At 34.5% G+C, this 26,032-nt stretch overlaps 1 protein-coding gene across 3 annotated transcripts; it reads right to left on the reverse strand.

The window, feature by feature from the left end:
* Nucleotides 1-50: 50 nt before the first annotated feature.
* LOC117923754 (protein STICHEL-like 3) lies at nucleotides 51-21,773 on the reverse strand. Of its 3 annotated transcripts, XM_034842193.1 has the most exons (8): nucleotides 21,495-21,773; nucleotides 18,676-21,050; nucleotides 16,799-17,018; nucleotides 16,044-16,610; nucleotides 13,073-13,387; nucleotides 12,721-12,949; nucleotides 1,688-1,751; nucleotides 51-605 (listed from the first exon to the last, which is right to left on the reverse strand). In XM_034842193.1, exons 2-8 carry the CDS (start codon nucleotides 20,746-20,748, stop codon nucleotides 513-515), a joined length of 3,561 nt encoding a protein of 1,186 aa, XP_034698084.1. In that variant the 5' UTR covers nucleotides 20,749-21,050; nucleotides 21,495-21,773; the 3' UTR covers nucleotides 51-512. The 3 variants fall into 3 exon arrangements, with proteins under 3 accessions (XP_034698084.1, XP_034698082.1, XP_034698083.1); XM_034842191.1 differs by having other exon boundaries at nucleotides 12,721-13,387; XM_034842192.1 differs by lacking the exon at nucleotides 21,495-21,773 and having other exon boundaries at nucleotides 12,721-13,387; nucleotides 18,676-21,410.
* Nucleotides 21,774-26,032: the final 4,259 nt, after the last annotated feature.

Below are 26,032 nucleotides of genomic sequence, written 5' to 3' on the forward strand. Positions count from 1 at the left end.
ATACAATTTTGAATTCCTTAGTGTGAACGACAAAGTGTGCATCAAGGATCAATATAAAATGGTTCCAACAAGTAGATACCACTGGTTTTCTGGAATCGTTAAGAGAGGTTATCCCTCATGCAACCAGACTTTATAACAAAGTAACCTTCACCAGTAGCTATATCATTGTAATATACAGCTCTATTCGATGACATTAAATTAATGGTAACTCTAATTGCCATGCATATACACCGAGGCAAAATGGCCTTACCAAAAGACTGCAATTATTTGAAATGAAGGAGGCCAAACAACATGAATGGCTGCAGAAATAAATGAAAATTCATGGAAAGCGGCTGTACTATATATCATTTCTTTCCTACCTATTTTGGTCTGTGATAATCTATACCTTATTAAAAGAAAAGGATTTGATTAATGGAATGGACCTTGTAACAACAGAAACATGGATAAATACAAGGAATACAAATGAACTAGTGCACCAAACCCTTAGGAGCCTTCCAAATTTATTTCTTGTATTACCTTGGGGATTTAGAAGAAAGGCATTTCCCACAGGAGACAAGCTTGAGCAATGAATGTGGTCTCCGTGTCCTGATTTTAAAACGCGAAAGCTGCAAAAACACAGCTTCTTAGTGAACAACATAAAATGGATTGTTGATACGAATTCCAGGTCAAACTAATTTTAGAAACAAGTTCCAGATACAACAGGACCTAGTCTTGATAGATCTAAGTTTTATTCCTCAATACATTACATATGTGGGCATAAAGAGTGAAGCAGAACAGCAGACCAGGGCTTGCCTGGAGAAGTTCAAGAATTCAGAAAACCGGATGGAAGTGATGGCAAATCATTGAAGAAATAACTGTCCCCAAAAAGGAAATTAGTGGTTAAAGTTGCTGCTATTTTCCAGATGTTGAAGTTAAAACAGAAACAAGTAAAGAGAAGCTAAAGCAGAAACAAGTAAACTATAGTCCCTACCCAAAATTAAAAAAAACAAATGGACAAACACATCTTGGCAGTGCCAAAGAGATCAAACAGGATACTTACCCTGCTCAGGCCCATTGGGGGATTCTAAATAGATATTTACCAGCCCAGCCCAGCCCAGCCCAACCAACCAAATTAAAAATTTGTCAATATAGCTGGATATGCAAATCCATGCAATCAAGAAGATTCCTAGAGGCTGAGCATAAATACATTTTCAATAATTAATTGACTTCGGTGCCTGGCTTTGTCATTTTATCATGTATATTTTAAGTTTACTGCTTTATGTCAAGACATTTAATGCTATGTATAATCCACACAAGAATCAAGTATGGCAAGTTCCAGATAAGGCATTGACCATGCACAGCAGGTTACACAGGCAACAAGCTTATTAGGTAATTACCTCATCCCTGCCCCACCCTAATTCACCAACCTAACATAAAACAAATCTGAAGTAATGAGATGTCTTTCCAAGGGATGATAACAGAGTGACCTCATCCATTGCCATTGCTATGGCAGAAATTGGAGTTAATACTCTTCTTTATATATATAGTGTTCCTATTGTAATGCAAAGTGGATTATAGTCATCACAGAAAAACTCATCAATACATAGTCACATGGGAACAAGCAATCAGTCTTTAAATTCTACAGTGAGAAAGAAGTAGAGTCAGGAAGGTCATCATAAGAGCACCATTGAAATCTATCATGCATTACCTTGCGACGAGTCACTTTAGATGCCTTCCAACACAGCAAACTTCTTGATCTAGGTTCCAATCTCCTGTAAAATAGATAAAGATCAGAGCTTATTTAAAGTTCATGAACCTATTTCACAGGAATCCTTTAAAATTGCAATGTATACAAGAAGCATTTTTGGAATGATGCTTCAATAAACACTAATCAATCAAGATTATAGGAGACACATTCGAAGGTTCATGCCAAGACCAAAAGAAGAGGATTTTATCATGAACATTCCCAGAACCAACTTATACTCCATTGTAGCTCCTTAGTGAATTAGGAGAAACCACATGCAAGAAATGGCCCCAGGAAACTAACACCCTTATTGTTTTCACAGGCCTAGCCACTTCACAGCATAAATAAATTGATACTTGGTTGATGATAAAATTTATAATCATGCAAAATAAAGGAAAACATTCTCGTTTTCTTAGTTTTGTGAGGCTGCCTTTCATGAATGAAACTGGTTGCTCAATTTTATTGATTCTTACTACTAGTATTTTTGGCTCAATTTTATTGATTCTCCCCCATAGATGCTGACTGAAACCACTTGACTGCAATACCAAAAACAGGGCACAAACCCCTGTCCTCTTGCTAAGGAACCTAGCCCCTAAACCAAACATAGTCTGAGGTTGTCAGTTCCAATCGTTCATTCCTTATTCACCTATGTTGTATGAAAACTTCAAAGAAAAAGAATAAACAACTTGTACTGGTGCAACAGGCTTGTTAATCCAGATTATTCAACAGGTTAAAAAGTAACAGAAAAGAATCAAAAACAGTTCCAAGCATTTTGGGTAACTCACCAACAAAGAGGCTTTCTCCATATGTGAAGACAATCACCAAGTTTTACCAGTAATGAAGCTTGCTGAAAACATTGACTTATCCAAAAAGCAAAGTCTAACAAGAGCAGATCTCAAATTTGTAAGACCTCACTCAGACGAGCCAATAAAGATCTTAACAGCTCACTCTCAAAAGTGCAACACAAATCATCTCCCATCACTCTCAACTTTTGGATATAGTCTTAGATCCTATAACCATTTCCTTCAATATAGGGTTCCATAAGCAACTTCTGTACTCATAAGAAAATCCCAATAGAACTTTTTCTAAAAAAAAGAATACTAACAAAATTAAGAATTTGACCAAATTCACAACAATGTCCACGTTGGTTCAAATTCTACCAAGCCTTGAGCCATCTTCTCCACCACAGCCAATTAATGTCAAAATCTGACAAAATTGACTCCATCATTCTTGTAACACCTTAGAACACCAGCTTAAATAGGGCGGAAAAACCATACCCTGCTATGAGTTGATTATCTTTCTATTGAATTATGCTATCTCAACACTTAACAATAGAGTTTTCACCACTATTGCAGTTAACCTCCACATCAAGCTCTAACACCATAATTGTAATAGATTTTTGAGTTCCTTTAACACCAGATCATTGACACCTAGGAGGGATTAATCGGGATTAAATTGGCAGGTGGAAAATCAGTTAAGAATCTAACGTGAGTTTACTTGGTTCACCGAAAAACATGACTACATCCATGGGAATTAGATGAGCAACAAGTTTCACTAGTACAGAAGATTAAAATATGTATATTTCCAAAACTGGGAAAAAAATAACCAGAAGAACTAAAAAACTGAAAATTTCATGAAAAAACACACAAACATGCACAACTATAAGCATGCAAAGAAACCCCCAACAGGCGTTTAATATAACTACGGCCCCTTCAGCATGGCTATAGTTTCTCATAGTCTTTTTTTTAAAAAGATCTGTGAGTAAAAGAGCTTATTAGAAAGAGTTTTATGAAGCATTTGGTTGCTACATTTTTAAACAAATAAATGAACTTTGTCATTGATAAAACTGATAATTTTAAATGTCTTTTATCAAAGTTTCAAGGTTATAAAGGTCCTCATAAAATAATTTCTTCAAACAAAGTCTACCTCATTGAAGCTCTTTTTGAAAGAGCTACTGGGTTGTAACTTTTTCTGAAAAAGCTTTTACATTCTAATTTGTGTAGCTCAAAGGACTTCTTAAATGAAATAAAACACCCTGTAAAAGAGTTTTTACTGTCAAAAAGACCTTTTAAATCTTCCAAGCAGTGAACCAACAGAGCCTAAGCAATGTGAATCATGTCATCTTTCTAATCATGGACCAAGTCCAGTGGGTGCTAGCTCTTAAGTACCTCCTCACAAGACCTGGACAACCTGATCTGTTGCAAGTTGATGAATCACATTCCTCCAATCAAATTTGAGTAATTCAGATGAATATGCACCAGAAAAGTTTGAGGAACGGCTTATGCAAGCTCTAGAGAATTTTAGTGATTTAGGATTGAGGAGCAATGCTCCTGACTTCAACGGAAACTTAAAATGTGAGTAATTTCGGTACTCGTTGTATAGGCTTAAGAAATAATTTAAGTTCAAAGAAATTGATGGTCAAAAGAGAGTTAAAATTTATTTGGCAAAATTGAAGAATTATGCAGTAACATGGTGGACCAAGTAAAATGCTCAGATAAGGTAAATCCAAATTGGTAGTTGAGAGAAGATCTGCAACATGATCAATCTTGTGTGTCTTTTTGGCAAGAGCAATATGCCAACTATGCAACACATCTCCAATGACTCAAGAAAGCACCTAAAACACTTCAAATAGAGAGAACATCAAAGCCTGTAAGTGGGATAAAACACCACGTTTAGTTTCTTTCCCTATAGGAAGCTTCTTGTGACATGTGGTATCATGATCACAATAAATACATGTCATGTGCTCCTTAGGCCTATATGGGTAACAATCTCTGCACAATTCATAGCAGATATCAAAAACATTTACTCATGCCATAAAGATGGACAATAGATTATAGTCATGCCAGCTAATATGGAATTATCTACAAACTTTGCGTTGATTACAGCCAAGAAAGATTATGATCAAGCAGGTGAAATTATTTAAAAAAGGGTAAGAAACAAAGAAAAAACATCAACCTCATGGAAGTGTGAGAAATAAAATTACCAATGGAATTCTCAAGAATGCGATAACAATCAACCAAAACATGAGTTCTTTTTCAACAAGGGGAACTTGACACAATTAACCAACATGAAACTATATGACTGCTCTAATCATAAGTCAAGTCAAATGAGGACTTAACCTTGGCATGCAAAAAGTATACAACAATCACACGCATGCCTGACAAATGAGGGCACAATCTACTGTGTCAGCTAATCAGCATGTTTATAATTGAGTGAGTCAAAACCCAAGCTACTCCAAAGATGGCAAATAATACACAACAAAAGTATGTATAATCACAATGAATAGGAACATGGTTAACTTGACTGCTTTTGCTTACACAAGCAACATCAGTTAACAATGATCTTCCCTCTTCTCCTAAGTTGGTTGATAATAAGAACCTCCTCCCCTGCAGAATCCCAAATAAAGAAACCAACCTTCGAAGAAGCATTTGAACCATACACCTCCCAAACCAAAAATGGGGAAAAAAACTTCTGAAAAATAAAAGGCAATTTACAAAAGGATTTCACTGAAAAGCATCCTTTCTTAGGGACATTTCATACCAAATTATTTTTACTCCCCACCAACTGCCACATAGTGGATAAGCTGCTAAAATGACTCCACTTTCTCCAAAATGCACTTCCTCCAAAATGAGTCATTCCTGAACACAAGACTAGCACCACTTTCTTCAAAATGCACTTCCCAAGAAAAACGTAAACAAAAGATTTTTAAGAAAAGGAATTTCAACAAAAATTAGAGATTCTCTCTTTTTTTTTTTCTTTTTCTTTTTTTGATGGGTAAAAAGAAGAATATTATAAAATAAAAGAGGAACACCAAAATAGCATCCTAAAGTATACAGGAAGTATACAAAGAATGCCTAAAGGCATCACAAAAAACGAGGAATAACAAAAAACAACCGCCTCAACCCGAACCTAACCACTCAACAAAGTCTACAGTGGAAAAAGGACTAAGAACCATAAACAACTTACACCATGCCCAAAAATTACAAAGGAAAGAAAATTTAAGCCATTGAACCTCCTCATTTTCAAACACCCTACTGTTTATTTCCTTTCAAATTGTTCAGAATAGGCATAAGGAAACAATTTGCTACACCTTTTCCTTTTTTTACCCATGAAAGAACCTTGTCGTCTTAAAAGTGTCTCTCTAACCAAAGAGGGGAGCACCCACAACACGCCAAACAGAGAGAACAAAAGATGTCATAAAACCCTTGCTTATAGTGGATGAAGATGTAATCAACGGATTCTTCCTCTATAAAGCAAAGGAAGCATCTGTTCACCAAATACCAAACCTCTCATTTGAATGTGATCCAAAGTTAAAACATTATCCCAAGTAGTCTCCTAAGCAAAGAAACCCACCTTTGGCACCTAAGGGTTCCAAATCACAACTGTTGGAAAAACGCCCTGTTTTCCTAGCTCCAATGCCTTGTAAAGGGTCTTAACAGAAAAAGTGTCATCTTTCAACATCATTAGAAATTTGAGACATATTCCCAACTAAAAAGAGCAAATGGTCTCCCATAGTTTCACTTTTTGAAGATGTTCCGCTTGTGAGAATAATTTGACGGAAAAAGAACTCCTTTTGCAAAGTATTATTTCATTTTGAGTAAAAGGCAAACATTTAGATAGGATCTTAGGGGTTTCTCTTGAAAAGGTGTGAGTTGAGTTGTTATCATGCTAGATTGGAAAAGTAAAAGGTTACACACCCCAATTTGCAACCTAATTTATTCAAGGAAAAGAAGTCAAAGTACAAATGAAGAATAAACTTCCATAAAAAATGAAGGGCAGCAACTTATGAAAAAAAAATGGAAGTAAACAGAGAATTAGAATGGTGTTTTCCCCTTCTTTCTCAATCAAACCTACTTTAACTGAGTATTAAATGGAGAAAAAAAAAAAACAATACAAATCAAACTTTTCCCATAAAAGAACCTGTTATGAATAACATTGTATAAAATAGGTTCATATCGTCACCAATTATTGTAATTTTTTTTTAGCAAAGGAGATTTAATCCCCCCTGGACCTTCTGAAGTCAGTTTTGCGCTTGGGAGATGGTCTAGGAGAAAATCCTAACAGACCAGCTTAGGAAGAGGTATTGGCTTTAGCTAGTAGATGTTATCTCGACAAGAAGGAAGAAGGGAATCATTTGCTTATCCATTCAGAGTTGGTGTGCAGTTTGTGGGCCCTTAGTTTTTGCCTTGTTTGGAATTACTTGGGTGCTACCCCACTCTTTAAAGCAATTGTTGCTAAGATGACAAGCAAGTTTCATTAGGAGTCAAAGGAGGTATTGGAGGCTTATCCCCCTTGTGCTCTATCTATTGATTAAGGAAAGACCCAAAGAAAAGATGTTTGTCAACTCATAACGGTTGTCTTGCCTTGATGAGCCTTAAAGACTAACATTTTAGCATCGTAACAGCTGCGTCAATCAAGACTTACTGCCTAGTGCAATTAATGCTTGGAGGCATCTCAGGTGCAATTTTCATTGCCCGGTTGTTTGAGAGTCCATCTACTACGCTTGGTTTAGATGGACAAGCCACTCGACCTTGTGTCTCATGATCCACGGCTATCTCATGGATGCAAACAGCAATAGGGTACAGAGCAGCAGTGAGGGGCCCACAATGAGGACAATAAAAAGTAGTGTTTGGTGTTGAAGAACACATTTTTGAAACTTGGTTCACTTGGTCTAGGGTCTTGCCAAATCTTGATTGATTTTTTTTTTTTTTTTTTTTGATCAGTAAGTAATATGTGTATTGCAAAAGAGGCACTAAAGAAGCGACTCAAAAAGATACAGTGTAGAACAACTCACCCCCTTACAAAAGAACCCAAGCCACTAAGAAAGCACAAAAAATCCTCTCCCTTAACGCATACACACCCAATCAATAATTTTGATTGATTGATTAAGGTGTTTTTTAAAGCCCTTATTTGACGAAAAAAGAAAATTTCTATAAGTTAGGGTTACGCACAACTCCATATTTTTCAATTTGGTGGTGGCCTATCAAAAAAAAAAATACACACCCAATCAATAAACTCTATTAAGGTCAAAGGACCATCTTTTATCCACAATTTGGTTTCCGACCAAAGTAAATACACAAAAGAAATTTTCAGCTTTTGGATGGACAGCACACCGTCCTCAAAAGCAATTGAATTCCTAGCCTTCCAATAACCCAAAACAAGACGGCCCCAAAAGCCACGCCACCTTCCTCTTCTTGCCCACAAAGGAGCCTCTCCAACCTGATTGATTTTATAGATTTTCTTAGGAAGGGCTTAATCTGTGTTTATTTTCTCATTATTGTTCCTTGCCTCTAGCGCACTTCGTATAATTCCTATGCCCTTGGTTTGTGCCCCTGTTTTGTCAGGCAGTTTTTATTACATCTTATTGTAGCTATCAATAAATAAATGTATAAACAAGTAAATCAGCTTGTCCTATTTGGATATTGGAAGATGCAGAGATTCATCACTATCTTGGAACTTATTAGGCATTATTTGACCTTGTTCTTTTCTCATATAGGTAAATAGATAGCATAAATAATAAGTGCAAAAAGAAGTGAGCAAACCCTATACACACTTGATCAAACAAAAGAATAAAAAAGGCAAGGGAGCCTAATAAAGTCACAAACAAGGCCCCAGGACAGCAGCAACCTATCAACAAAATAAAATAATAATAATTAATTAAAAAAACACACAATTCAAATTAAACTTTTGACAAATAGGATTTGGACCCCATCCTACTACTGAAAAAACTAATAGTCTTGTTGTAAAGAAAACAACTATCATAAGACCCTTGATTTGATACAATGAAGAAGAATGAGATCAATCGATTCCCTTTCAACTTTACAAAGAAAACATCTATTCACCAAGGACCACCCTCTTCTTTGGAGTTGATGTATCATCAAAACTTTTCCCCAACTAGCCTCCCAAGTAGAAAAAAATAAAAAATAAAAAATAAAAAAAGACTAATTTTTGGCAACACCCGAGAGTTCTGCATGATGCTTGAAGGGAAAGGAATTGACCTTCCTAACTCCAAGACAAAGAAACAAAAAAAAGCATTGTTCTACAACCCCTTCCAAATTGTTTTGTCAATGACTTCCCTCTTCATTGACTTATCATGCAATCTTGAGAAAAAAGGCCCAAATACCCAACTCCCAATCATTAAAGATTTTGGAGAAGCACGGTCTCGAATTCCAATGGAACACCTCCCCACCCCCTTTACCGTCACAGCGTCGCTTCCTATACAATCCACTCCACCACCCAAGCGACTTTGGTAAATAGGTTACAATAGTATTCTTTGTATTAAACATATTTTTACACATTATGAAATACAAGAAATTATTTTTGTGGATATAATAATTTGTATACACATGTATACATATATTGCATATAGATGTTCATCAAATTATTAAAAATTCTCACTCATACCTTACTTTTTGTCAAATATTCTATCACCATACCCTTTTTTACACCTCAATTTTTTTGAAGCTTTCGATTACAACAATTTTTTTTTTTTTAAGTTGCCTCAAGTTGTTCTTTTAGCAAGGCTAGAGAAGATGGTTTTATTAAAGGCTTTAATATGGATCAAAGGTAGAGTGGGGTTGAGATTTCTTAACTCCTCCCCCTCACCCCCATCTTTTTGCAAATGACTCCCCATTGTTCTATGTAGATTGAAATCAATTGTTATTCATAAGGTGGACTTTGTTTTGCATTGAGGCAGTCCCTAGCCTTAATTGCTATTAGACCAAACTCATCCTAATAAGGGAGGTGACAAATATGGAGCTACTTATGGCAATTCTTGATTGTAAAGTAGGTAAATTGCCTTCCATTTATTCAGGATTGTTGTTGAATGCTCCTTTCATACGGTGTATATTTGGGATTCAGCAGAGGAAAGGTTTAACTGAATGCTAACTTGTTGGAAAAGGCAACTTTGTCCCAGGGTAGAAGGCTTGCTTTAATCAAAAGCACTTTTCCTAACCTCCCAATTTACTATATGCCAAATATTTTTCACCCCCCAAGTAGTGAGGAATGGATTGGAGAAAATTCAAAGGGATATCCTATAGAAGGTGGTAATTATGAAAATTTGTTGCCTTGTATACGTCCTGTATACGTTGGGGCTCTTCAGCCTTTTCTTTTAATGAATTGTGTTTGCTTATCAAAAAAAAAAAAAAAAAGGTGGTAATTATGAAAAAATGTATCATTCGGTTAAATAAACTATGTGCTGAGAGAAAATGAAGGAGGATTGGGAATCAATAAACTTTCAAGCTCAACAAAACTTTATAGGGAAATGGATTTGGAGGTATGCAAAATAACAAGGTTTTTGTGTAGAATGGTCATCCAAAGCAGATATGGAAGGGGATTACATATCAATGCTAGGTAGAGAAGGGTAAGCCTCTAAAATTATTTCAATATTGGACCTCGAACATATAATAGTTTTGAATTAAATCTCTTTAGAAAGAAGATTTTTTGTCATTTAGTAGCCTAATCCACTCCCTTTATGAAACTTCCATTATTGGGTTAGCCATGGGGTTGGTCTCTGGAAGACTACTTGAAAAGGTTGGGAAACATTTCAAGCTTGTACAAGCATTATTGTTGGTGATGGACCTCAAATTAGGCTTGGGTTTCATTCTTGGTGTGAGGATTGCTTGTTGAAGGATTTTTTCTCAATTTTGTTTGGTATTTCTCCACTTGCCATGATGGATGGTAGCAACACCCTGAGAGAGGGAGGGTGAGTATAACACTTGGTTCCTCATTTTAGGAGAAATTTTCTTGACAAGGAGTAAGGATTGTGCAAGCTAATAGAAATGAAATTGTTTGGTGAAATCTTAAACTTCATAAGTTTGAGTGCAAGGCTATTTTCCCGCCAAGGAAATTTAGGTTCCTTTGGCGCCCCCTAATGTCAATTTTTTCACGCAAGAGGCTACTTAAGAGAAAATCCTTACTTGAATTAGCTTAGTGGGTAGGGTTGGTCATTAGCGGGTCAATGTTTCCATCCAAGCAAGATGAGGAATTGGCCAATCATATTCTCATTTATTGCAGGGCGGAGCAAAGTTTATAGTCCATGGTGTTCTCTTTTTGGTTTGGTGTGGGTGTTACCTCGATCAATCAACAATGTTGTTAGGTTCACATGGAAACTTCGTGGGAAAGAATAAGAAGAGGTTTTGGAGGATCATCCCTATGTGTTTGTTTTAATCCGTTTGGAGAGAGGATAACAATAGACGTTTTGAGGGCAAGAAGAGCTTTGAATTGAAATTGAAAAATCTATTCACTTGTACTTTACTATCATGGTCCAATATGATGTCAAATTGTAACTTTGAATCCTTTCTAGATTAAGTCCATCGTTTAGACAAGTTTAAGGCATTGCTAATACCTTAGCCACTCATCGTATACCTCTTGTGTACATAGAATGCGACCCTTTTTTAGGCACTTTTCAATAAAATCATTATTGCCCATCAAAAAACATAATATTATTATTTTTGTTTCCTAATGAAATGACTTTTACAGTCATTTCATTTTAAAAACTTTGAGCATGCTAGTTTCTTCAAATGTGTCAACATGAAATGCTATCCTCTTAGTCTTTTTCTATATCTTCAAGGGGCGGGAGCTCTTTTAGGCTTCAATAGAAGTTTTTTATTCCTTTTTTGTAAGTATGAGTCCATAAACTATATTTGTAAAGGAACATATTCCGCTTGCCTCTCATAAAATAAAAAAATAAAATAAAAATTAACAAAAAAAACAAAAACTTGTTCATTTTTAACTTTCATACAAACAAGAATTTTCACATATAATTCACAATTTTTAATCATTTTTTCTTATAAAAAAAATATATTATCCAACAAATTTGTTCTTTCATATGAATACATTTCAAGTGGATTGAGTGGTCAACACAGGTTGTTCCTGTGGGCAGCCACCTCATGCAAAAGAGCTCAAGGTTAGGTCCATTATGACTCGATCCCTCTTAAATTGGAAATTTGACCTGTAACTAGTAACAACCTAATTGGCTTTTTGGCGTCCTTTGCTCACATTTCAAACCATCAGCCCCTTCCCTCCACTATACTTTCATTGTCATTGTTAGAGAACAAGATATACATTGTAAAATCAAATCCTACAAGCTAATCATGGTTGTTTGCCCACAAGCCTTTGTGTCTCTTCATATGCAAGTATGAGGCCGCAAGTGAGGGAAGGTGTTAAAAGAACATGATATACTAACATAGTATCAAAGTCCCGTTTGATGGGAGATCATACGTTCAAGCCTCATCGCAGAGTATTTATTTCCCAATTTATTAAGCTTAATGTTGGTTGAAACACTAATTGTGGTTGTTTGCCTACAGCCTTTGTGTTTCTCCACGTGTGGGTATGGAACACACATTAGGGAGGGTGTTAAAGAGCATGATAGACACTAAGGCCCTAAATTCTATCAGCTTAAGCTCTTAGGAATTTTGGTTATCCAACAACCATTATTGCCTAGTGCCATCCGAACAAAAGAAAGGTTGATATTTAGGTTTATCTTAATGTGTTTTAGTGTTATTAGTTTTTTTCTAAATAGGAAATGATTGTGACTCAAGAACACATTTATTTCTCTCAAAAATGAGAAACAAAATGGAAACCATTAATTTATTTCCTGTTTCCAAAAAAAAAAAAAACTAAACTAAAAATGGCATCTCAACCAAACATTAACATAGTCTTTTTCTTTTTCAACAATCTAGCTCAAAGCTCCTAAAATTTAAATAAGCTATCACTAACCCCTAAAGGAATCTAGATTTTGTGAACATGGTCAATGCCTTTTAATTATGCAATTTGTGGATGGAGAAGTTATCAAGCTTTGACACACACACACAAAAGAAAAAAGTTATAGCATACATTAATATCAATGGTAGTCCTGTCATTAAAGGTTTTAGTATTTAAGTTAGATAAGAGGTTCTGCTTGTTAAGAATTAGGTCCATTCAAACTCTGCAATGAAGGAAAAAATTAGAAATGACAGAAAAAATTAGGGCTAATAAAATAGCATGGTGGTACATACAGGTTCTCTTGTTCAAGCTTTTCAGCGATAGAAACTGCTTTGCGTTTTGTCCATCCGCTTCGCTGGGAACATCCTTCTGCCTGTTGAATTACATGTGCAAGGGATACCTTGCTTCGTACTAGACTCTGACTATGACTTTGTTCACCAAATTTTCTTCTTTCCGGGACAGAAGCCATGGTAGATTTCCTATGTGAAGATGATGCTTCCCCTGCCCAAGAACTTTCTAAACCTGTTTTATCAGATTGAACATTGTTATCAACATGGTCATTAGACTTCAGCTCCCTGGGAGAAGGTAATATTTCAACAATTTCACTTCTTCCCATTTCGAGGGAGTTAGCATTCAGCAGCTGACCTTGAGCTGAACCACCCCCATGAAAATCTCTATCTTTTGGAACCCTTTGGCTAATATCATCATATCCTGCCTGATGCCGCCTGTTATCAGTGATATTTCCTGGGTTTGTAACCATCTGAGACGGACGATCTTTAGCAGCAGAAAAGATAAGAGGCACATGAGCCCCTGCCTTTGCATCTTTCCTTGATTCAGATCTGATTTCAATTGTCACTGGGGACCCAAGAATAGATTCAAAAGCTCGTAAGATGTGCCCCCTACACTTCTCTGCTTTGGATTTGGTTAGATGTGAACTGAACATCAACTGCACAGTTGGAGCTGTATGAAAGAACAAAAAATTAGGTCAGACAATCAGGTGCCCCACCTTACAAGTAAAGCAATACTTCAGTAAAAGGCATGTCAAGTAAAAGGAAAGAGACCATCAGATAAGGCATTAGTATAACAGCTGGAGGCATTGACAATATCAGGAAAGAATCAAAAGAAGAAAAAATACAATTCAAGTATTCCAAATACAGAGCTAAAGACACAAAATTGAGGTATATCTTCATTAAAGATATAAAGAAAAATGTGAAAGAGAAACATTCAGGAATACAGAACCCTATGATCAGCAAAACAAGAACAGTTAAGGGAGATTCTAGCCTTGTTGGAAGACTTGAAGCTGGCCAAAGCTGATGGCCAGTTAAGGGAGATTCAGCAGTGGTCGTATCTAGGGTGAATAAGAGAGAATGAAGAAACTAATGGAAATTTGATGGGTCGCTTTGCCAAGTTTTTTATTTTGCTTCAGAGATTGGGTGCTCTGTTTGTTGGATATCTTGTTCAGCTAATCACATGGCGGATATATTAGCAAATCAGGGAGCTAAACATATAACATCTTTCGTAGCAGTTTTTCTACCTCCTTGAATATTGGCTTTTGTATTTGGAACCACCCTTAGATATCCAAAGACTGGTGCTTCCTAGATGAGACAGTTTTTTCCTACTTTTGATCAAAGTTTTGTAAGCATTATGGAGGAATGATTTCTCATCCTTCTTTGTGCTTATTTCATGGTAATAAAATAATCCTTATTTATTTAAAAAGAAAAAAGAAAACAACAGCTCTAGAATCTGATTCTTATGCTAAGTTCGGATGAAAAGGATTTCAATAATAATATTTGCATGACAAGAAGCATGAGAAATTGGATCTTGGGGAATAGAAAGAAGGGTTGGAGTATTTAGGGAATGTGAAAATGTAAAGCCATTTAAATTCTTTAGAGAACTAAAGAAAGATATAGTTATTAATGTCAGCCCTTATTTTGAAATATCCGACTTGGAGAGTGGATGGATTTCCATGAAATGCAAATGAAAGATGTTATACTACCAACTCTCCTAACAACTTAAATTGTTAAAATATGGACCCACAATGTATATCAGGCTAACACCCTTCTTCATGTGCAACCTCATACACACATGGAAAGATAAATCAGCAGCAATTACAGGTTAAAGTTAAATTGATGAGAAATAAATGGGAGAGACTTGAAGTCAAGACCTCTAGTTGAATCTGCTACCATGTTATAGAACAAAGATAAGGAGAAGAGAATGCATTTGCTCTTTTTTTTATATCAATTAGAAAAAAATAAAACCACAAAGAAAACTGTATACACTGCACCTCTATGATAACTCTAATACTCAAAATTACAATAATACTTGCACTAATAATCTCTAGCAAAAGAGATTCTAGTCATTTTGAGAAGGAATGAAAGAGAAAATGTATTTTAAACTTTTCATTTGTCGGAAGGAACATTTAGAGTGAAGCAATTGTAATTTGGTCTTTTCAACTTCAACATTTGCCGATAATTTTTGTAAAGGAGGCTTACAAAAAGCAAAATAAATTTTGTAATTGAAGGATAAATGGTTACTGCATAAAAGAATTATTTTTTTTATAGGCTATTGTGTAAAAGAAATACGAATATTTGGATCAGTATCAAACTCGAGAATATTTTTGTTCTTCACAACTTTAAAGTGGATGGAAGAATATGATAAAATGAGAGGATTAGGAATTGTCTTTCGGTGAAAAAAAGAGACCAAGATTTTCTTGAAAGTTATGGGTAAATAAGGAATTTTGTCCTTTTTATTAGAGAGAAGTTGGAATATTTTGAGGAAAGTTAACATGCAAAGGTATTCCATTCTTAAGTCACTCTTTATTAGACTTAAGCTCCTTTAATAAGGCCAGCAACTCAACAGACAAGAAGCATTTGCATACAGAAAATTGACAACAAAACTGATTAGGTGAGAACAGATTGGTAGTGGACCACAGTTCAATGCTTCCCTGTAGATAACCCAAATCTGTATCAGCATGTGGGGTTGAATACAAAATCCTGTTTGAAAGAAGTCAAAGTCAATGAACAACAGCACAACATGGGTTAACTGTAATGACTTATTTGCCTCCAATTTCTAGTCAGACAACATTTATCATAAGAAATTTAGTATTTCACCATGTGAATCCATAAGGGGGGTTGGCCTCCTATAGTAACATCGGATAAGGAATAAAATTTGAATGGCCTCCCAAACCAACTTCCCCATGAGAAAAGAAAGAATGAAACCAAAGAACAAATAAAGTGGATTGGACCACCCTAGTTCATAACTAAAACTGAACTCTTGTATTTGGTGCACTGGGTCTTACATCAATCCTAATGAATCCCCAAGCAGAGGAAAAAATATTGAAAGCCTTATTTCAGTTTGTACTCTTAACCAACATGAAAGAACCTGACCTCTAAGAATCTTTTGAGGCTTGCACATGCTAAAAAATTCAAGCATAAGGCTGAAAGGAAAAGTAATGAAAGAAATTAATAGTATTCTACAGGGGCCAAGAATCATGGCAATTAGTAAATAAGGTAAATAAAAACCTGACACCATGAAGAAAAAACAAAAATCACACAGCAAAATACTGAGGCATAAATCATGGCATGAATAAATGAATATATTGCACATTAGGAAGTACCTGCACCAATACTGACCGAAATCAGCTTTCCTTCTTTGTACAAAAACTCTTTTAAACTATCAACTTGAATCTTCTCAAGCACCTCCAACCAAATTTCTTCAATTTCTTTACGAACTTTACCTGGAATCTGCTTGCCACTTAACCTATTTGTATCAGCAGAATGTGCAGATGTCTGTTGACGAGCCATCCCAGATCCAGCATGTTTTTTTCTATCTATACTACTAGATTTCATCATACCATTATCAAAGATGTCACCAGAACTTCCAGCCTGGAGTTTCTCTATCCTAACATTTGTTGACAAGCTTCTCTCAGTATTAGGCATCTCGTTGTGTGAATCATTGCCTTTCCTGACCATATCTCTTCCACTAGCATTATTTGGAACCAAAGGACTGTGATTAAAACTAGTGTCTGCAGAAGAACTAGGCAACATATACTGCTGATCAGGAGCAAGTTGAAGTAATGCAGCTGTCAGCCATGTTAGTTTGTCATTTGACATCCTCAGTTGTTTTTCAGCTTCAGATAGAGTCTTCAGAGCTTGACGCAGTTTTTCCATATCTTCTTTGGATACTGAAACAAATAAACTTGTTTTGTTAGTTGGGAAGAAAAGCTAAGGTGAAGAAAAACCAATGTAACCATAATTGAGCTCTTTTAGTATAAATTTTCAGTTTCAAACATTGAGAAAAGGTTATCAAGCAGATGAATTAGTTAATTATTTATAATGAAAAGAAGAGGAATCCAATAATTGTTGGACTCACATGCTTGTCGTCGAAAGAACTTCCTTCTAAGCCTTTCTTTAGTGAAATCATAGCTACCAGCAAGAATATCAGTTATTACTGTAGCAAGTTGTGACATCAAAGCTAACGGCTCCACACCAGTTTCCATGATTTCTCTCAAATTCTTCACAGTGTTAACCGTGTCAGCAGATAATGCTAAGTCAAGTAGATCTACCAATTTCTCATCGGAGATAAGCCCAACCTGTAAAAAGGTGTAGCAAGTAGATTCATAAATTTGGATAAGTAGCAAAACTAGCAGTAAATTACACTGAATAAGCAATCGGTGGTATGTTGTGAAGGTATAGCAGCATTTTCTGTATATTCAACAAACAAGGCATCTACCGCCAAACAGAAACCACTTAAAAAGATGACATTCACAAGATTTTCTTTTTCTCATTACAGACAAGACTAACCAGTAAAAAGGATCTGTAAATTTTGATAAGCAGCAAAATAGCAGTAAATCACACTTCATAAAGCAACTTGTAACAAGGTATGCAGTTATAGCAGCATTTTCTGTATATTCCACAACCAAGATATTTAACGCTAAATATCAAACACATAGAAGGTTAACCCTTCACAAGATTTTCCTTTTGAGAAACTGAAGAGTTTACTTAGAGAACTAGCAAAATACCCATCCACATAGGAAGCAGCTACTTATTAAAATGAGACTAACAAGGAACCTTATCAAAATATCCATGCCAGGGCGAACTTCAGCAGAAGTAACAAAAACAAAATCACATTAAATAGACTCAATGATGAAAATAACCAAATCAAAACAGTTGATACGTGTAATCATGGATGTAAATAAAATGCAAATTATTTCCACAAAAAAAAAAAAAAATCACTTTTTCTGCAGTAAACATCTCTCCATGTCCCATAGTTCTTTAATAAGCTTTTTCAGTTTTTATAGAACTTCTAAAATTACAAACCACAAATATCATATGTAACTCCAACTTTCAGTGCTCAGTGTCTTACCTTTCAGATAGCCTCTCTCGGACCTAGAGAAAGGGGAAGGGTTAAGGTAAATATTCAAGTACTTGAAAACAATCAGCCTATAGAGTCTACTAATAAAGAAAAAAAAATATTTATATTCCAAAATCTAACTATATAAAGTTATATAAATACAAAAAATAAACCAAATCAAAAGTCCCTTCTTGCACTTAATTTTCTGATTTTCTAATAAAGAATTTTTAAACTTCAATATCAAAACATACATTAAGATTTCAAATGCCGCATGTTTAATCAAGAAATATATCAGGAATAAATCAACTCATAACAGGCCTGGAAATTAAACTGTAATCATTAACTAGTCTTAAAAGACATGCAGCATGAACTGCATTATGCAAAATCAATCCTAGATTGGTGTATCTATAGTAGATGTCTCAAAAGCAATGGTAACCCAGGTTACACGACCTTTGGTATGATTAATGAACTTTCATCTGTTTAAAAAGGAAAAACAGAAAAAAAAAAAAAAAAAAAAAAAAAAAGCAAGAAGCAATGCTTGTTCAAAAGCAATGGTAACTAGGTTACACCATCTTTGTCATGATCAATGGACTTTCATCTATTTAAAAAAGACAAACAGAAGAAAACAAAAGCATTAGCAATGCTTATGCATATTATTTGAAGAAACATGCAAGATAAGAAATATATAAATAAAAACACACTACTTCAGGTAGCAAGAACGGTAAAGAAGTTACCACCTATAGGAACAAAAGAACAGGAATCCTCAGCATTAGGAAATGCAATTGATCAAGAAAGCTTTTTAAGTTAGCAAATTAATAAATACCAATAGATGTAACATGAAAGAAAAAAAAAATATACCATTCTTATTTATGTAGAAAGAGTGATAAAGAATGTACCAGCTCCTGAACAAGAGGAACGGAGATTCTCTGGCCAAGCAAACTCAGTTGCTCAAGAGTCATTTCAGCGTCCCTCAAAGATCCATCTGATCTTGATGCAATAAGTTTTAGCGCATCCTTATCAATTTCGAGATCTTCTTTAGTCGCAATCCACTGCAAAGTATAGATGATATCTGCATCCTTCAACTTTGGGAAAAAGAATTTCTGGCACCTGGATATGATGATATGAGGCAAAACATCAAGAGTTGAACTGACCAGAACAAAAACCATGCGTCTAGGTGCTCGATCAATGAGCTTTGATATAGCACTCCAGCAATCAGGGGACAGAGTATCACAGTCATCAAAAATAAACACTCTGTACTGTGTTGGCAGCTGGGAAGCAATCACATTGTCGAGTAGATTCATAATACCCTCAAAGTCCAAATTACTGACAGGGCCAACTTCCCTTATATTTCTACTTTTACCCATATCATGTGCAATGCAAGAATTGCAAAAGCCACAAGGCTTGGGATGTTCCATAGACGGGCAATTTAAAGCTCTGGCAAAAATACGTGCACAGGAGGTTTTCCCAGTGCCATGAGGTCCATAGAACACATATAGAAACCCAACCTTCCTTTTTACCACAGCATTTGAAAGAGCTTGTGCTACCAAATTCTGGCCCACTAGACCTCCAAACGTTCTTGGCATGTATTTCTGGGTCAGATTCTGGTGCCTATCCTGGCGGTACCCTCTAAACTTGCGTCGGTCACCAGATCTAGCTTCAGAAGCAAGGTCAGAATCAATATCATGCCTCAATAGATTATCAGCAAAAATTCCCAGCTCCCCAGAATAGTCATGCACCCAAGCAGCATTTTCAGTGCTTTCCTGAGATCCAGATGCCTCAACTAGTAGAGGCAGTGCCTCTGCATCAGATTTAGTAGATGCACTTGAGTGATCTGATGCCATAGGCATATCAGAAACATCTCTTCCTTGGGGAACTGACCCCCCTCTCCTTAGTCTTGAATCAGACAAACCACAAGACAAACTCCTCCCAGCCATGTCAAGGAATGTTTTACCTCTATGATGAATTCTTGACCAATTCCAAGGAATTCCACACCCATTTCTAGGAGCCCTTGTGACATTTCGCTCACCATACTCTTCTCTTTCCTCCTCCATCTCATTCTTCAGGCACACTGATCCTTGAGCAAATGAATTGGAGGCCACAGACAATTCATTTTGAGCTCCAATATCTCTCAAGCCTATAGCAGCCCGATTTCTTCTTGCACCTCGAAACTTGCGCTTTTTTATCCTATTCAATCCACTGCAGTAGCCTCGGATGCTGGCTTCTGGTTCCTCTCCGGCTCTCTCTTTCCGGGTACGTCTTCCTTGGAGATGGATATGAGAAGATGCTACATCACTATCCACTGGGATCTCCTTCAACTGCTCAGATAGAGTCTTGAGGAGAACTTCTTGGCGAAGCTTGCCCTTCTGTTTAACTCTTTTATCTTTTGATTCGGAGTTTCCAGAAACAAGTTCATTAACTGAATCATTACCATCCTGATCTTGTGAAGGCTCTTCATAGCCGCCCAAAAGATCAGTCCTCATGCTCCTCCGGCTGGATTCTTCCCTCTTAATTCTTCTACCATCCCGAAGCCCACTCTTGCCACTACGCTCACTCATTGCTGCTATTCCATTATTGCCCCCAACAACCTCCCCAGGAGCAACTTTTGATGTTGCGAAACTTGCCACAGTTGGTGAGCTTCCTGACAATCTTCTACCCTCCCTCCGGCGCTCAATTCCAACCGACCTCCTCCCCTCTCGACTCACAGCATCATTTTCAACTTTCTTAGAAAGCAAATCAATAACAGAAGGCGAATGCCATGAAGGAGGACTTGTTGAAGGGTCCCTAAGAGACCGTGACCTCTGAAGGACAATAAGGTCCCTCATAATCGACCTGTCAGCCAATATGGGGCTATGCTTATGCATATGGTTTTTCAGGTGAATACAATTCGTCAAATGAATATGGTTGCGCAGATGATCACTAATATCACCATTTGCATCCTTGAGAATCCTATCACGGACAGCCCTGGTCATGATCAGAACATAAATGTGTCCGAGACTGGAAATTTTTGTGGATTAAGGAAAGAAATCAAAAGATATTGCATTTTTATGCTCTCCAACAGTTTCAAATCTTCTCAATTATGGCGTTGAAACCATGACACTCAAATGATATTCGGCTCAATATGTGGGAAAGCCCACACCAATGCCAAATCCAAGCAATCAAACATCCTCCATCATAGACAAAGCTTTTATTTTTAATTACAATAAACCCTTTTCCATTGATAGCTGAACAAACTTGCAAAATTCTCCCGAAGCACTTTTCCCACTCAAAGCCACTGAACCACCACCAACAGATTTAGAAAAACATAAAAATTCAATGAACCCAAGAAATCAAATACCCAAAGAATAACAAAACAAAATAAAATAAAATAAAACTCAAGCTCTGAAGCTCCAACCACAAATGCCAGTTCAAATAAGCAACATTGGAGACAAAGACAACTCGTTCTGTACTTGATGCATGAGATTATAACCATACACTCTGAACTTCAAACCACCGAGCATAGACAAACAGACAAGAGGCTAAACAGAACCATTTTTCAAATCTTTGATTCTCTGAAACCCTAGAAGATCATGGTTCCCGAAAAACCGAAGTTCGAGTTTCAAAGAAGATGATCAAATGTTGAAGACTTAAAAGAAAACAAAGAGAGAGAAAAGAAGAAGAGGAAGAAGAAGAAGAATGAGAAGAAGAAGAAAGGGAAAGAAGAAAGCACTACATTCACCTGAATTGAAAAGCAGAGCGAGCCGTTTCAATTATTAAATCTCAGATCTCTCTGCAAGCTCCACATGCACTTCACGAGGGTTTCTGTCATCGAAAACGATAGGCGAAGCCACACAGAGAGATAGGGAGAAAAACAGAGCTGCGCAGGGAGAAAAGGAGAGTAGCGACTGTCTGCGTGCGTCGATGAGAGAGAAAGGGATCCATACGTTAGAGAAACAGATGTCCCTGCCTGTGTCCAAGAGAGAGAGAAAGCCACCCAGAGTGTTTTTAGAGTGAGAAAGCGCGACTGTATTTTTAGAGAGAGAAACCGAGGAGGGGGTTTCGCACTTTCACTTCCGAAAACTTTTTCCCAACACCGGGCCCCACCCTGTCAGAGGCCCTACAAAAAATAAATTTTTTCTCCAAATAAATACAATTTTCTACAAAATTAAAGCATACATTATCCAAAAATACACTTAAAATGATTTCATTTGGTATAAAATCCTAAAACAAATACAACTTCTCCTCCTTGAAGCCCATAGAAAAAAAAAAAGCGGCATGCCACGTGGCTAAAAGTTGGGAAGAGTAGAGAGGAACGCACACCAAAACACTACAGTGCAACCGTTCCTGCAGCCACACAGAGACAGACAGGGGTGGTGCTGAGTCTGCTGACACAACACCTCTCTCTTTTCCATCAGACACATTAAGTGGTGTGTCCGTTTGTGCCAAAATTATAAATTCATTTTTTAAAAACAAAAAATAAAATTGAAATTATTTTGGGCGGGGGACATAAAGGCCCGTTCAGTTGAAATTACCGTTTTTTTAGTACGGAGGCGATGAGTTGGATTATTGGAGGAGTAATTGGGGCCAGCTTGGTGATGATGTCATCACCTGCCATGCCATGTGTCCGCATTTTTTTGACCGCCCAATTTTTTGGGTAAATTTTTCAAATTAGTATTTGAATTTTCCAATCTGTGTGACTGTGAGAATATTATTTATTTAAGCAAAGATGAAATTTATTGTCAAGCATTGAAAGACGCACGTGATATTTTTATTTATCACTAAATCAACAAAATTATAATAACTAAGTATTGTATTGGCGGTTGCTATTTATGGAAAGGGTGTTTAAATGTGACGGTCGAAATTATTATTAATTGGTTGATTATTTTGTTAGGTCTAAATCAGAAGGTTGAAGAGGTAATTTAGATTAGACTGATGAGTTTAGACCATGTTGACATGAATGGGTCAAATAAGTACGATTATTTTCAAATAATTTTATAATATATTTAATATTTTAATCTAGTTACTTTTTTATTTGTTATTTTTATTCATATCGAATTTTTAAATTTAGTTAAACCCATAAAAAAAAATGAGTGAAATTGACATTTTTAAATACTCATTTTATGAAATATTTTTTAATTATAAATTAAATTTATAATTAAAAAATAAAATTTTAAAAATATTTATAAAATAATATTAATTTATGATATATAAAATATTTTTATATATTGAATAATATAACATAAAAAAATTATTTATATAAATATTTTAATCATGATATTATTAAATATAAAAATATATATTTTTAAAAAAATAAAAAAACACTGAAATATGATATTATTTTTATTTTAAATATTAAAAATAATTTATATAATTTTTAATTATTTTATAAATTAAATATAAACATAATATAATATAATATATCATATCTCATTAAATATGTTATCTTATAATATCATGTTCAAATAATATAAATATTTTAGGACATTATATCTCATTAGATATGAAAATATAGTGGGATATAATATCGATTATAGATTTGTTCATTATTGATTATGGAACAAAATTTAATTATTATTTATATTATGATAAAAATATTAATTTAACTTAAAATCAATTTAAATTATTAAGTTTTATCAAATATTTACTTAATATAACATATTTTTTGCTTTTGTTTCCTTAAATTTCAAACATAAAAAACAATCTTAATTTTGGAACCGGTTTATGTCTCCCTTATTAACTCTCAGAGTCAAATGGAAAATTAATTAAAACTATCACAGTCCTTATTTAATTTTCTATAATAAAAATATAATTACAACCAATGACATGGGTTTAAGAAGCCCATTGGAAGAGAATAATAGTAAAAATTGACATTAATTTTTCCGAAAAAAAATAAGTGGTCCACTGAGATTACAAGGACCATTTATTTATGAAAGGGAAGGGTGTCTCGCATTTGGGAGTCGATTCCCCTAACTATCAACGTCACTGTCACGTGCCCGTATTCCGTATTTAAAATCATGGCTTATATTAAATTCCATTCTACGATTATTATTATATATGGGTTTGATGCTCTACTTCCACCCGTGTCCCACATTCCAATCTGGTAAAATCCTGACCCTTGAATTTAATCACTTATTAGGAAAATAATTGAAAGTAGTTGGATCCGATGGAATCATCGAATTGCCAAGGTACTTCGCATTGCAATTGATTACACGGTTGTTTGATTAAAAGGTTGATTAAAAATCTTATTTTAAAAATCTAATCCTTTATTATCTTAATAAAAATGTCCTCATTTAATAAATAAAAAATAATAATTTATTTTAAAACATATATATAAATACTTGAAATAATTAAAAATATCTATGTAAAAAAATAAGTTATTTTTCAAGCAAAAACACGAAAAATATTAAATTCACAAATATGAATATTATTTTATCTCTTTCAACATTAGGAATTGTCCAAACAACAAATTTGAGTTTTTTTTCTAAAACATCCAATAAATAAATAATATATTAAGATCGTCATAGTTCAGTTAAAATTTGTCAAAATATTAGATTTATAAAATTTTAAAAAATTACTCTAAAATTAGGTAATTTATTAATTTTTTTCCATTTGTAAAATGAAAAATTATTTAAGAAATTAGACATAATTAATTTAATTAAGATAACTAAAAGTATCCACTAGGCATTCAATATTTAAAAATAAAATGGCTCACATGGGAAGAATTTAAGTAACATTGAATAAGAATTGGATTAGACATGTGGATGACTAAAAAATGGGAGACAATAATTTTGGGGACTCGTTATTGAGACTTTCAAGAGTCAAATATGGAATTTATTTCTACTATATAACGTGGATGATATTATAAAAAAAAACAAAACAAAACAAAACAAAACAAAAAAAGGAATTGTATAAATGATATTGAAAACATTTAATAACATAATAATTACACTAATTGGATGCTAAGTACGCCAATCTTGATAAACTAAAATAAAAGTTAAGCTAAACAACAACCCAAAATACTTCATATTCAATGAATATCCTGCAAAAGACATATTAAGTAGAAACTTAGAGAATATTTTGTAAATCAATTTAATGACTTAGCAACTTAATTTTAATTATTAAATAAATTAAGTATATTTAACAAAATAACTTAATATTATAACTTAAATTTGAAAATAACTTTAATTGTTAAATCAAAATAGTTAATTTAATATTACTTTTAAATCATTTTTACCATATTTCTCTATATTATTATTGAGAATAATTTAAATTAAATTAAACTTAAGTAGTTAAATAATAAATATTAAATTTTACCCAACCCATTTTTAAACAAAAATCAATCTATATTCAAGTGGATAGAAATCCCCCGAAGACTCAAAATACTAAAACTAAAAAACACAACAAATAATCAATTTTCAATGAACTTCCGCATAAATTAGGAAATTTGGTGTGCCAAAACCCTCTCTTTCTAAAAATATTGAGGCTAAAGAATATCTTTCAAAATTAGAAATAAAGGAGAGGAGAAAGAGATTTACAAATAAATAAATCAACCAAAACCTAAAACTAAGGATTACTATCCTAGGTCAATTCTTCTAAACATATTGTATGAAGAAATGAGACCATTTATACAATCAAAATACAATAGAAAAGAAATATGTTATTAAAATATAGATGAAATTAATGATCATCAAATATTTATTATCCTTTTAAGAAATGGTGACGGTCTCGACTACCTATAAAGCAAAATAATCAACCTCATATCGTATTTGAATATATGTTATAACAAAATATTTTTTTAGGAGAATTGTTGTTATTTTAAGAAAGAACGTCTAAAATTTAAGTTACTTCAAATTTGAATGAATAAAAAACAATCCTATTAGAAAGATAGATTTATTAATGGATTCTTAAAGAGTCTTTGCAAATAGAGAGCAAAGGTAAGAATCAAAGGGAAGTTTGATAGCTTTTCATTAAAAATTAATCCTAGTTTCAATGTCAACCGAAGTTGAGTAAAAAATAAATAGAGTTATTTTATGCCTAATAAGGTTACCATCCTCGTGAAAAGATCAAAGAAATAACCCCCTGCCCACCTCCCCTTGAAAAAAGGAATACAAGAAAAGTTTCCTACCATTTTATTTAAGTTTCAATATCGAGTAAGGCAATAAATTTAAGAATTAAACATAGGCGAAAAATTAGAAGCATGTATGCTTAATCTAGTCATGTTATGGTTCCTTTGGACACTACAAATAGAATGTAATGCTTTTTGAATTAAGTAAAAAA

The sequence above is a fragment of the Vitis riparia genome, chromosome 10 (assembly GCF_004353265.1).
Source record: "Vitis riparia cultivar Riparia Gloire de Montpellier isolate 1030 chromosome 10, EGFV_Vit.rip_1.0, whole genome shotgun sequence".
Classification (NCBI taxonomy): domain Eukaryota; kingdom Viridiplantae; phylum Streptophyta; class Magnoliopsida; order Vitales; family Vitaceae; genus Vitis; species Vitis riparia.